Here is a 13,491-nt window from a genome sequence, read left to right as displayed (position 1 = left end):
GTGAGGGTACATTTCATGAAGGCCATAGTTCTGGCCTAAGGAATAAAAATAAGGTTGAAAAACAACTTACCTTCACATAGAGCTGCTGAAATTCCTCGAGATTCAGCCTCCCACTTGGACAGTCCTTGAGAAATCCTTTGTACCACTGCTTGAGTTCATGCTCATTAAATTCTGTGCTTTTCACCAGGTCCTCCATCACTTCAGGGGCCAGTTTGCTATTCTGCTTCCCCATCCTGCCTGAAGAAAAGCAAATTAATTCAATTAGCACTGTGGCTGTGATCATTTCAAACTTGGTTAGGAGCCAAGCTAGAGTTCTGAGCAGTCCCATGGTTGGAACTCTCTCCAGTGTGGCTGATCCATATCTCCCCAAGTCTGCCTCCTTCTACTTGGTATTCTAGAAAATATATGAGTGAAATAGACTCTTCTGACAGTTCCAAGGGCTGTAGGGTTCACTCTTCACCTCATTGTGTCATCTTTCATATGGTGTTGACTCCCAAATGGAAGGCAACCATCCCTTTTTATGCTATTCATAGTAAGCATATGGAAGTTGTTTTTCTTTTCCTTCTACAAATTACACTTTATGAACACTTGTTTTCCAGGTGTTTAACTCTACATTTAGTTTAATGGGATACTCAATGGGATTACTGACAAGAACAATGAGAAGACTTTATAACTAAATGATCAATAAGTGGCTTGGAATATCCGATCAGCAATATTAAGGAGTCTCAGTTGGTTTAGTTCAAGTTGGAGCTTTTTTCCCCAATAAAAACAGCTCATTTCTATTAGTCACATTAATTCTCTGTTTCTCCTCTCATAATTAGATACTTCCTACAATATTGTCTTCAGAGTTGACAATATCTTGATGATTTTCTTCTAGGGATTGGTTGGGGAGTTTTTGCTGATGTTATTCCAGACTGCTATTATTTCTGATTTTGAGTTAAAGTAATAGTGCATAAGATAATGTTACATATATCCATTAAGCACCAGGTTGTGTGGCCAACATCACAGCAGGAAGTAGGGAGACAGAGCAGGCTTGAGATAATTCCTGATTTTTCTTCCTGATTTGGTCACTTACTATATGTGTTACTTAGGGCAACATTAATCAACTGCATTATCTTAAACTTATTCATTAATAAAGCAGACACAATAATAAAGCTCTTTCAGATTCATGGTGATGGCTAATTAAGAAATAAGTAGGTAAACAAAGGCCAAAAAATTCCAAAATTAATATAATTGTTGAGGAAAATTAAAGATAATTTTAAAATTTTCTCTTTAATGTTGCTTTATAATAAATAATAAACAATAAAACTATTGCTAATAATAATAATAAAATAATTAAAACATAAATTAACCCCAGGTTGATTTAAAAAGTCAAGTTAAACTTGAAAATTGGAAAATTTCCAGAATCAGGAAAGTGCCAGAAGATCTTTCAAATCCAGTTAGAAGAGACTGAGTTAGGGTTGAAGAATTACCCAAGTGAACCCAGTCCTTCACTGTGCTTGAGACAAACTCTCTTTCAGGCTGCAGGCACGTCTACACTTGCAATAGCCCGGAAGGGGTAATCTCATCGCATACTTTATTGTTATTATTTTTTAACTTCTCCTAAAACAGATTCCACACCCATTGTCAGTAACCTGCCCCAACACTGGCCAATTCTTTCACTGCAATGAAACTAAACCACCCTTGCTACTTCCAGGGAAATTTCCAGTCAGCACGATCTCAGCAGCACAAAATGCAGTCAGATGACACCATTAAGACGGCCGTTTACCCTCCAAACTCTTCAGCATGAGGAAAGGGCCCAGTATCAGCAACTCTGCCCTTTGTCATGGTGTTTCTCTACTTATTTCTCTGAATTTCAAGTTCCACATCTCTTATTAGCAACTATCTCTTAATTATAAGTTACTGTGGAATTCCACAGCTGGGTGTGGAACTCAAGTGAGTACTCAGGTGTCAGGTTTAATTAATGTGGGTAAGAAAACTCTAATTCATGGTTATCCTGAAAATCAAAAGATGTCTTGCGAAAACTTTCAGTACTTCACTGTGGTTTTTTTGGTAGAGAATTACAAACCTTCATTCTTAAACTAGAATCTCACCTAAGAAAAATAGCTACTTAATACTGAGTGCTGGCGAGGGAGAAGGCACTTAATGGAACACCTCACAAACTTCATCTCCTGCTCAGCAATCACTGAGCAATCAGGATTAGGGGAGCTCCCTGAGGCTCAGAACACTTATGGTAACTTGTATAAGAGCATATAATTAATGCATGGCAGAGCTAGAATTTGAACCTGGATCTATAAGACTCCAATGTCCAAACATAGACAGGCTGGTGGATGAAAGGCATTTCAGGAGAAGGAACAGGAAGAGCAAAACAGGAAGGTTTCAGATAACTGAATTAGTGCCTAGAAGGGATGAAAAAGGATCATTTTGCCATCCTGGCTGCCTCGTTTGTAAAAGACTTAAATTTACCAAACCACAAGCTCAGGAGTGACTTTTGTATTAAAAACCACCACCCCCCAAGTGCCTTTATAAGTTCAATGACGTATGAGCTTCTTTGTCAGGCAAGGAGGCTTGGCTTCTCCATGGGTCACTTGTGATGTCTTAAACTGTTCCAGTTGACTTGGGAGAGGGCAGTCTATTACACATACAGGAAATAATGTCAGAACCGTGAAGCACAGTTTGGAGACTCAAGTGCATAACTTCATGCTTCTTGTATGGGTCTGCACCATCACTCAGGTGTGTCTGGCAATGGTTGAATCATACAGAAAGTCAGGTTCCCGCCTGGCTCAGAATGGCATTGCCTCTGCCCTCATAGGCCTCATCAGGTCTTGCCTGGATTAAAGATTGGCCTCCCCACTGTGCTACCTGACTCCAGCCACCCTCCCTCTGCAAGCTGCCTGAGTGTATTTCCAGAATACAAACCTCATTGAGCTACTCTCAAAAACCCTCTGTACTTCTCCTTAGTCTCCATGATACAACCTCATCTCCTTAGCGTGGCTCAGGTCCTGCCTACTTATATCCTCATTTTCTGCCAATCTGTTTTTTCTCATGTGTCAGTGATTATGAACTATCATAGGTTCCAGGATTGCATGCTTCCATACTTCCATGGCTCTGCATATGCTGTTCTCTTCTCCTAGAATAACTTTCCCCTATTTTCTGCTCAGCAGACTTCTTCCCCTTCTTTAAGTAGTTTCAATTTACACACCACCTCCTCCATGAAACCTTTGTGGATTCTCCATGGCAAACTTAGGCACCCATTCTCTTAGGTATCTCCCTTTCCTTATAAAAGCTTCCATGATCATTATGTATTTCTCTACTGGATTGTTATTGCAGTTTCTTGAGAGAGAGGACTGTTATTTATTTATTTTTGCCTCTTGGTAACTCCTATTAGGTGCTCAAATAATATTTCTTGAGGACATGGATAAATAAAGGGTCTGAGATATTTGGTATATTTTTTTCCTGAGAAAATGTCTCATAATCTATATATGAAGGAGAGTCAATGCATTCACAAGTATAAATACAAAATGCAGTTGGCAGATGGGATAAATATTTCATTTAACTGCATGGAAAATATTCAGCGCCCCCCTTGGAGTTTGTCTTCATCATTAAATTTTCAATACCTTGCAGGTGGGACCCATGTCTTTTATCTCAGTATCTTCAGTAACTGATGTAAAGATGGTGTTTAGTAATGTGTGATAAATGAATGAAAATGCAGTTAGATTAATACTCTCCACCTATGGTCCTTCTGCTCTAGGCTGCAGTGATATGGGCCAAGCAGTATCTTTCATTATGGGACCAACATAACAGAAAGAGCACAAACAGTACATTTTATCACATTCCCAATAAAGATTCCCCTACACCATGTGAGGGGGAAGCAGGCTGGCTCTGTCTCTAACTTACTCTGTGATCTTGGCCAAGATCCTTTCTTTCCTAGTTACTCCATTTCCCCATTTAAAAAATAAGGAGTTGGACCAGATGATCTTTAAGGCCTTTCCAACTCTATCATTCACTGATTTGCCACATAAGTTTTGTAAATATGAAAATATGAGTCAGACTTCCTATTGGCTTGTCTCAACACATGCGAGCTCTGTGGATTCTTGACCTGAGAACCCATCAGCATTTAAGTGTTTGTTACTGAAGAAGGGAGGGGACAGAAACTGGAGTGTATTACTTTTAAGCTGGGGTTTCAAGCTATAATATTAAAGCCAGCCCATCCCCAAACCAAAAGAATTTCTCACTGCTTGTGTTGTCATAGAGAGAAGTTCAGTGCTAGGCACAAAACAGGACTGGTGGAAGGGCTTTGATGGACAAGAGAACTTCAAATGATAGAGCCCTTGTGGACGAAAGCGCAGCTTCACTTAATGGCAAATGATGCCCAGAGAAGATGGCACTTTTGTACACTAATTTACAAAAGGCTTTTGTGCAACAACATTGACCCATATAAACTATTGACCCTTTTTTTTATAGCATTAAAAAAAGCATTTTTTAAAACTCTGTTAAAAGAGATTACGATTGTTTCCTTTTACTGACGAGAACTTTGAAGGCCAGAGAGATTAAGTAATTTACCCTAGCTAAACCAGCTAGTAAGGGCTTAGCAAAGAATGCACGCAGTTCTCTCGCACCCCACTGCTTTCCTAATAGAGGCCATCGTCTTCTCTCACTCGCGGGATCATCTCAAGGATACTGCAACTACTTCCCAACTGGAGAAGTAGTTTTCCTGTCTTGAGTTTTGCTCGTCTCTCATCCATTTCCTGCCCTGTCTTGATAGGAGGTTCCAGAGCAGAAGAGGCTGAGGATTTAAGAATGCTCTTAGAAGAGGATCGGAGAACTTTGTGGATGAGGAAAGGGCCTACGAGGGAGCCAAGAAGCACCCATGAGCATCTTTTTTCCATAAGCCCTATGGGTATTAAAGAGGATTTAAACAACAACGACAACAACAAAATATATATATATAATATATGTGTGTGGGGTGTGTGTGTGTGTCTGTGTGTTGCCCTCAGCTTGTCTCTTACTCACTGTATCTAAATCCAGTCTTCCAGGACATACCAGGGCCTGTTGAATAAGAAGAGGCACACAGAACTGCATACCCAGCTCCTCCCAGGTAATCTAGCAATCAGCCTGGCTGAATCTTAGCAAGATTCATTTAAATAAAGACTGAGTGGCTAAAATGGAGCAGTACCACTACATGTGCAAATACATAGCAGGATAAACACAGTAGTGGGAAAACAACCTTGGAAATAGGGCCCAGAGCAAAGGAAGAAAGGGTTTTAGGGACCTAGGTTGGAAAACTGCATGTAATGCAAGTATGGAAAGAGGCTGCAATGGGCTGGTCAGTGACAGATTACTTGGGTCAGTCTTGAATAAATCTTTTCTTTGGGCCCTAGGCTCTTCACTCATATCCTGAAACAATGGCCTTTGTAGAGACTGGCCTTCTCATGCTTAGACTCCTGCCTGGAATGCCCCTTGTGCTTTTTTTCCCCATCTATCTAAATCTTACTCCTGCTGCAAGGCTCCATTCCAATCCTGTTTTCTCCATGATACTTCTCTGCCAACTCTTACTACTCTTCTCTTTTCCTTGTATTTGATATTGTGGTTTGGGGTCATTAATGATCCATGGCATAATTAACTTGATGGAATCAGGTAGAAAACTCTCTGCACAACTAAGTTTGGCAGATGTTTGTAAGAATCTTCTAGGAGAGGGCCGGGCGCGGTGGCTCAAGCCTGTAATCCCAGCACTTTGGGAGGCCGAGACGGGCGGATCACGAGGTCAGGAGATCAAGACCATCCTGGCTAACACAGTGAAACCCCGTCTCTACTAAAAAATACAAAAAAACTAGCCGGGCAAGGTGGCGGGCGCCTGTAGTCCCAGCTACTCCGGAGGCTGAGGCAGGAGAAATGGCGTGAACCCGGGAGGCGGAGCTTGCAGTGAGCTGAGATCCGGCCACTGCACTCCAGCCTGGGCGACAGAGCAAGACTCCGTCTCAAAAAAAAAAAAAAAAAAAAAAAAAAGAATCTTCTAGGAGAAAAGTTCTGTGCTAGGTAAGGTGGGATATAAACAACAAATGTGGTACCGATCTTAAAGGGCTCAGATCTGGGTGCCGGAGACATTTACAAGTCTTGTAATATGAAGCATGATGAAATGAATACTCATAGCAGAGAGCTACAGAGCACAGAGGACAGACAAATAGACAAATACTGACCAAATCAGGCACCTTCATCTTTCACTGGTCCCCAGGTGAAAACTCTTAAGCAGTCTTTCCTAAACTTGTCTGAATACAAGAATCACCCTTGGTTCTTCCTTAAAAATACAGCTTAGTGGGTTGATCCCTTGTAGGGAAATCTGTACATTTAACAAGCAACTCAGGGGAATATGATCATGAGTCAACTTGGGAAATGCTGCTGGAAAGTATGAATAAAAATCAAAGTACATGATCTAAGGAGTACACCCCAAACCAGCACAGACAGAACCCAGGGTTTCCTTGATTCCTCACTTCCCCCATCTGGCATTCCTGATGTGGTTTCAAGCTCCTTGTACTGGGGACTAGCATTAAGAATTCCAAAATTGGCTGGCCGCAGTGGCTTATGCCTGTAATCCCAGCGCTTCGGGAGGCTGAGGTGGGCAGATCACCTGAGGTCAGGAGTTTGAGACCAGCCTGGCCAACATGGTGAAACCCTGTCTCTACTGAAAATATAAAAATTAGCCAGGTGTGGTGGTAGGCACCTGTAATCCCAGCTACTGGAGAGGCTGAGACAGGAGAATTGCTTGAACCAGGGGAGGTGGAGAAGATTGCAGTGAGCCAAGATTGCACCATTGCACTCCAGCCTGGGTGACAAGAGTGAAACTCTACCTCAAAAAAAAAAAAAAAAAAAAAAAAGAATTCCAAGATCACACAAGGGAAGACCACAGCTTGAAAAGATTTGCCTGTGGGCTCCTCTGCTTTAAGCCCTCTGGTTTTAGGTTGGAGAGTTTGAGGCTCAGGAAGGTGATGAATTTTCCCAGATCACATGGGCAGCTGATGGCAGAGCTGGGATGAGAAGCCCATCCCCATTACGGATAGGTGTCCCCCACTCCCCACCCCCACAGCATGCTGTCCCTGTGTCTCACACTCAAAGCTTGTAAACCACTATCCATGTTTATCTCTGTGCAAGGATGTTGAAACAACCCCCAGCACCACTCGCTTGGATCCTATAAACAACTGACATCGGATTGCTAGTTTCCAGAGACTGTTAAAAACAGCCTTGGAAACCATGCTTCAAAATTACCCAGCATATGCTATGGGTTTTTTTGTTTCTTTGTTTTTTTTTTTTAATAATAAAGCCAAATATCTGACACTATGGCTCTTTGTGTTCCCCTCTTCTTCGTCCTCCAGAAGCCAAGTACTCACAAGCCCCCAGCAGCATTTCCCAGTGGGCAGGGAGGCTGTGGACCACAAGCTGGCATTTCATGCTGTGTCTGGGGACCAAAGTAGCTTCTGGAAAGAAGAGAAATCCTTTCTTACAGCATCCTCTGATGACATTACCTCAAAACCTGAATCTCATGGAATTATAGCTGAGGTTTCACCCCATAAGCATGAAACAGGTGGGGGCCACAGACTGCATCCCTGGGGACTCAAGATAAGGCAAAAGTATGTTTTTGATATGTAGTAAGTGAGGTAAAATATTTTGACAGCAGTGGCAGTAGCAATGTTAGGGCGGGTACCAAGAGTTCTGTTTGCCAAAGTATAATAAACACCTGAAGGTGAAAGCAGAAGTGGGCCCCAGGGATCAATCATCTGATCCAACCTCTTTGTTTTCTAGAGGAGGCCCAAGGAGGCTAGGGGACTTATGCCAGAATTAGCAAGTTAGTAACAGAGCCTAGCCCTACCCTGGCTACCAAGTCTCAACAATAAGACTCAGGCCTGCTGCAGTGCCCAGGCCTCTAATCCTTGGGTATGGAGACAGGCTGAAGGTCCTAAGCCCTACAGAATCATGTCTTCTCATGTGAGTAGGGTGTGAGGAGTGGACTCCCTCCGTAGGTCTGCCCCAGCTGCTCCCAGTGAATTTCCCACCTGAGCTGTCTTTCTACAGGGCAGGGGCTGAGAGCCTGAAGTGGCTCTGGAGCCTTGGCCAAATGGTATATCCCTGACTCTAGGCTAGGTGCTGCCAGCGGACATTGGTCTTTGGCTCTCACTAGGTGGTCTCAAGCTAAAACCCACCTGGAAACTTGGGGACCAGATGCCCAGGGACTCTGATCTGCAAAGGGTCAAAATGGCATAATCAGCCCTTGGGTGTCAGATACAACTGCCATCTTCTTCCTCCTTTCCAAGGCACAAAGAACATTTCTTGAGTGCCTGGGAAGTATGACTTAGACCCAAGCCATACTTGATACCTAGGTGCTAGTCTATGACTTTGGAAAAGTTTCTACTCAGACTCAGTTTCCCTTGTATCCCATTTTGTGGATTTCCTTCTTTTTGTCAGGTTCTGATGCCTCTTTTATTTTCAACTGGACATAACATAGTAGGGAAAAAAAACTGTGTGCTGGAGTCAGACCTAGGGTCAAATGATGCTCCTGCTTAATACAAGGTGCATGAATTTTGATAAGTTAATTAGCCCACTGGAACCTCAATCTTCCCATTTTTCGAATGAAAATAATGTTATTTGCTCAAAGCGTTGTTGTGAGGATAAATGAGATAATGCTGATTTTTTTCCAACAGTGCCTTCTATGAGGCAGGTGTCCAAAAAACAGTAACTATTATTATCCTCATCACAGGACCCAGCCAACTGGGCTGCTCCAGAAGATGGAGAGGGGGACAGTTCAAGACTCAGGCCTAGACAACAGGAGTCATCCTAACCTCAATACATGACACCAAGCCTGGCACATGTAAACAGAAGTACACAAATTGTGAAACACAGGGAATTTTACTGTGGCCTTGTTGATTCTCCTCCCTTTACATAAAAGTGTATCATATCTGACTTGACTGAGGAAAGTCATCTGATGACCTCACAGCCCCAACTAAGCATTGACCATTGAGAGAAGTTTCCATCCAATTTCTTGCTCACCCACTGAACAGAAGTGTGAGCTGATTAATAGCTAGTAACCTTTCATCTGGGAGTGTTTCAAGCAGTCACCACTTTTCTGCATCTTATTTTTACTTCCCTATGTGTCCTGTCTCTGACCATTCTATGTATTTCTGAGAAATGGTTTCTATGAAAGGAAATGGGCCATCTTTGGCAGTGTTATAACCTCACTTAGTTCTGTGAGGTAACAGAGGAAATGCTTTCATTAATAATCACAGCCTTCTGTCCAACAGATTGTGTTCTAGGTTGTGCTGCCAAGTCCCAGTGGGGAGGCACTGTGGCCCTTATCTGAGAACAGCAGGGAACTGCCGAGAGAGAAGAGCAGACCTGGAGTGTCCCGCTTCACCTGCACATTCCCTGTCACAGGGTTAGGCCTTCAGCATCAGGAATGCAACCCCTGTCTTTGCATTCAGAGAACTTGAATATTTGGGGGAGGGGGTGAGTGGCATGCACCAGTGTCTACCAATAGTAGTCAACTCCCAACTCACTCATCTTCTGACTATCAGGGTGGTGCTCTTTCCTCTCTGAGATCCATTTGCACTCACCATGTTCCCAAGTTGTTATCTCTACAGTAATTCTAAAAAGATACTTTAATTCATGTTGGTTAGTCTTAAAAACAACTTTGAAATTCTCGTATGAAGGTGACTTTATGAAGTAAAATGTTCTAGTTGAAGGAAACATGAGCTGAAAATGAGTCAAATCATTCATTTATTCAGCAAACTTTTACTCAGTATCATCATATGATTCCCAAATTTTTCTTTAGATCAGGTCTTTCCAGGTCTTTAGGGGAGATCTTAAAAAAAAAATTGGGAATACTAGATAAGGTATTTATCTGCCTGCTAGACACTTCCACCATTGTATTCTACAACCACATCAAACTCCACATACTATGCAAACATGAATTGGTCCTCCTTTTTCTCCTAAAACATCCTTTTATTCTTTGTTCCTCTCTGAGTAAGTGGCCCTGCCATCTTCTCAAGGTTCCATGCAGAGTCTGGGCATCATTCTGAATTTCTCTATTTCATGTTTCTATATGTAACCTATCAACAAGTTAAGAAGTTGGTAGATTCTACTTTTTAACTCTTGATTCCATCTACTTTTCTCTGTTGCCAGTACTTTGGTTCAGGCTATTATCCTATCACTTTGAGTAGTAAAATAGCTTTCTAACTTGCTTCCCCATCTACAGTCTTGCCCGCCTGAATTACATTTTCCATACTATCACAGCTGGAATAACTTTTCTAAAACACAAAACCCAGTCATGTCACTGCCCTGCTTAAAGCCTTCAGTGGTCTCTCATTATCCTCACTCTGAATTCCAACTGTCAGCATGGCTTCTCAGACCTGTGCACTTGGGCCTATCCTTTCCCTCCAGCCTCCCACCTTCCTCCCTCCCTTCGCCCCTCCCGGCACTTCTTCAGTTTCCTCTCTCCTCATGTTCTCACCTATGCTCCAACTTCCTAATATCATGCCAAACTTCTCTGTGTTTCCTTTTGCTGTTCCTTTTGCTCTGAGGGCAGTTCTCATTAGCTACACGTTGGTTCTCTAGTGAACTCCCACTGATATTTCAAGATATAGAGGAGGCACCTCATTTTCAGTGACTTCACTGTCTGGCTACTTCTTCTTTTGCACATTGCACAACTGCTGTTACTGCATCACCTGCCACAGTAGTATCTGTATTCCGTGTCTCCCATCTCACAGATGGGGGTTCCTCAAGGGTAGGTGATTGTCCAGTTCACCTCAGCACTAGTTCAGAGCCCACTGCTGAACAGATACCCAGGAAATGTTGTTGAATTAATTAATTACCATATAGTCCCTCCCATTAACAGCTAGAGCTTATCAGTTGAGTGATAAGAGATAACCTATGCAACAAAGCTTAAAGATGACTGCACTAAGTGCCATTAGGGAGAGAAAAGCAGTGTCATGAGGGAGAGAGAGAGAACATGCTTCTTTCTAGGAAACCAATAACAAAGTTTCTTTGAGAGATTGGGTAGAGAATATTTTAAAAAGTGGTCCCTCGAAATTATCTCAAGGAAATAATGACACAAGGCTGCTGAGACATACATACAAAGGGTGTTTACCCCAGCATTGTTTAAAACATTTTTAAAAACCACTTATAACAACTACCTAAAGGTCCATCAGAGGAAACTGGCTAAATAAATTTTTTTAGAGCAACGAATGGAAATTATGAAGCCATTAAAAGTGATAATGTATATCTACATTGATTGATATGGAGGATATTGACTCAATGTCATTTATTTAAGTGAAAACACATAAGTATACAAATAAACTGTATATTTTCAAGGATAAACCCTTACCTGAGGACATACATTAAATACAATATAATGGAGGAAGGGAATGGAAATGAATATAGCAAACAAAGGGTAAATTAAAACTATATGAGAAAACACAAGAAGGACTTTATATAAACAATGTTGATATTGAGCCATGATCTGAGGAATACGATTAACATAAGCCGCACTTTAGGAATAAAAATGAAAGAAAAAAGGAGAGATAATATTGTAATAAATTGTTAAGTGAAAAATGCAGGTCACAAAACAGTAAGTGTAGCACCACTTGCTTTTGCTTTATACACACAGTCGCTTGAGCTTGTGTGCACAGGAAGTTTGATCAGTTCATAATTTATATCAAAATCTTAACAGTGGTTATAACTGCTGGTGGTATAATGGTGGCATTTCACTCTCTCGTTAATATCTTTCTGAACTCTTTATAATGAGCATATAACATTTATAAGCAGAAATATATGCAAATGTTCTTATTTCAGCAAACAAATAAATGCACAAAGTGTCTTTCATTCACCAAACTAATAAAATCCTAACAAAGCCCACTTCTTTTTATAGCATCTGTGTTTCATTTTCTTTTCTGATGCAGCTTGTAAAATGCACTAGATTAAGAGTGAGAAGCACTTTTACAATTTGCAAACTGCCTCTGGGTTTGTTCTTACAATGACCTGGTGAATTAGGTGAGGCAGAAACCTTCATAGAACTTGTATAGATGAGAAAACCGAAGTTCAAAGAGGACACAGAGTTTTGCAAAAGTCACACGGGAAAACACTGGTAGAATTTGGACTGAAACTTAGCTCTGGTGCTTTAGGGAAAGGTGTGGTCCCATGAACCAATCAAAGCACAGAAAACTCATACAGCCCTTTGGGAGGCCTGGAAAACTTCCCGAGTATATTAGCTGGTTTTGTGGTCAACAGTTTCAGGTTGGGGTCCCAGAATGGTGGGTTTTACCTTCAGGGAAATCATTTCCTTATTTCCTGGAAAGGCAGCAGATAAGGTTGACTAGAGATGTGAATGTTCCCAAAGGCTTCTTGGATCTTTACTTTGTCCTTTGGGTAGATTCCTTTCTGGACTTCATTGGACAACTCTAGATCCAACCATAGGTATGCAGAAGTGGTGATCTATGGAATTTCTGAATTTTCTATTTTTTGAATTTGAATATAAGTCATTGTAATGGATAGTGCTTTAGCATTTACAAAGCTCTCTCCTATCTCACATCTTATGTAAACCTTGGCATTGTTAGCATCAATCTTACGGAAGACAAAACTGAGCCTCAGAGAGGTTTGGTGACAGTAGATTCTGATGGTCAGGGACTCTGACTCCCAGCGCTGTGTCTCCCAATCACAACTTCTCCAAGGTGCTGAGATGTCAGCTCAGGGTTTTCCTGAGCTTCTCTTCCATATTCATCACTTCACCCAGAGCTAAACGGAATGAGCCTCAGAACTAAAGGTCTTTGACCTACCTGTGAATCCTAGAATACTGCTGTTAATTCATTGTTTGTGAAGGGAGTGACTGTAACTGAAAGCACCACAAGAGTTCCCTTTCCAGGATTCTTTCATACCTTTCCTAAAGCACCAGAGCTAGGTTTCAGTCTCAGCTTTGCCAGTTTTCCTGTGTGACCTTTGCAAAAAGTCTGTGTCCTCTTTGAACTTCAGTTTTCTCATCTATACAAGTTCTGTGAAAGTTTCCGCCTCAACGAATTTCCCAGGTCATTGTAAGAACAAACCCTGGAGGCAGTTTGCAAATTGTAAAATTGTTTCTCGCTCTTAATCTAGTGCACTTTCCAGGCAATGTCAGAAAAGAAAACAAGACCCAGACTATATAGAAAGAAATGGACTTTGTGGCTGGGCGCGGTGGCTCAAGCCTGTAATCCCAGCACTTTGGGAGGCCAAGACGGGCAGATTACGAGGTCAAGAGATCGAGACCATCCTGGCGAACACAGTGAAACCCCGTCTCTACTAAAAATACAAAAAATTAACTGGGTGTGGTGGTGGGCATCTGTAGTCCCAATTACTCGGGAGGCTGAGGCAGGAGAATGGCGTGAACCTGGGGGGCGGAGCTTGCAGTGAGCCGAGATTGCACCACTGCACTCCAGCCTGGGCGACAGAGCGAGATTCCGTCTCAAAAAACAAACAAAA

The 13,491-nt window shown here is 41.9% G+C and overlaps 1 protein-coding gene across 2 annotated transcripts in view; it reads right to left on the bottom strand.

Annotated features, from left to right (window-relative positions):
* The window catches only part of VSNL1 (visinin like 1), a 112,680-nt gene that overhangs the window by 59,480 nt on the left and 39,709 nt on the right, over positions 1-13,491 (bottom strand). For both annotated transcript variants that reach the window (XM_017871420.1, XM_017871419.1), the window contains one exon: positions 71-237. In XM_017871420.1, the coding sequence (XP_017726909.1) occupies positions 71-232 (162 nt within the window). In that variant the 5' untranslated portion in view covers positions 233-237. The remainder of the gene's footprint in view (positions 1-70; positions 238-13,491) is intronic.

Source organism: Rhinopithecus bieti, unplaced genomic scaffold (genome assembly GCF_001698545.2).
Source record: "Rhinopithecus bieti isolate Rb0 unplaced genomic scaffold, ASM169854v2 scaffold_4781, whole genome shotgun sequence".
NCBI classification, from domain to species: domain Eukaryota; kingdom Metazoa; phylum Chordata; class Mammalia; order Primates; family Cercopithecidae; genus Rhinopithecus; species Rhinopithecus bieti.
The sequence above is the reverse complement of the archived record's forward strand: the minus strand, read 5'-3'. Positions and strand labels throughout refer to the sequence as shown.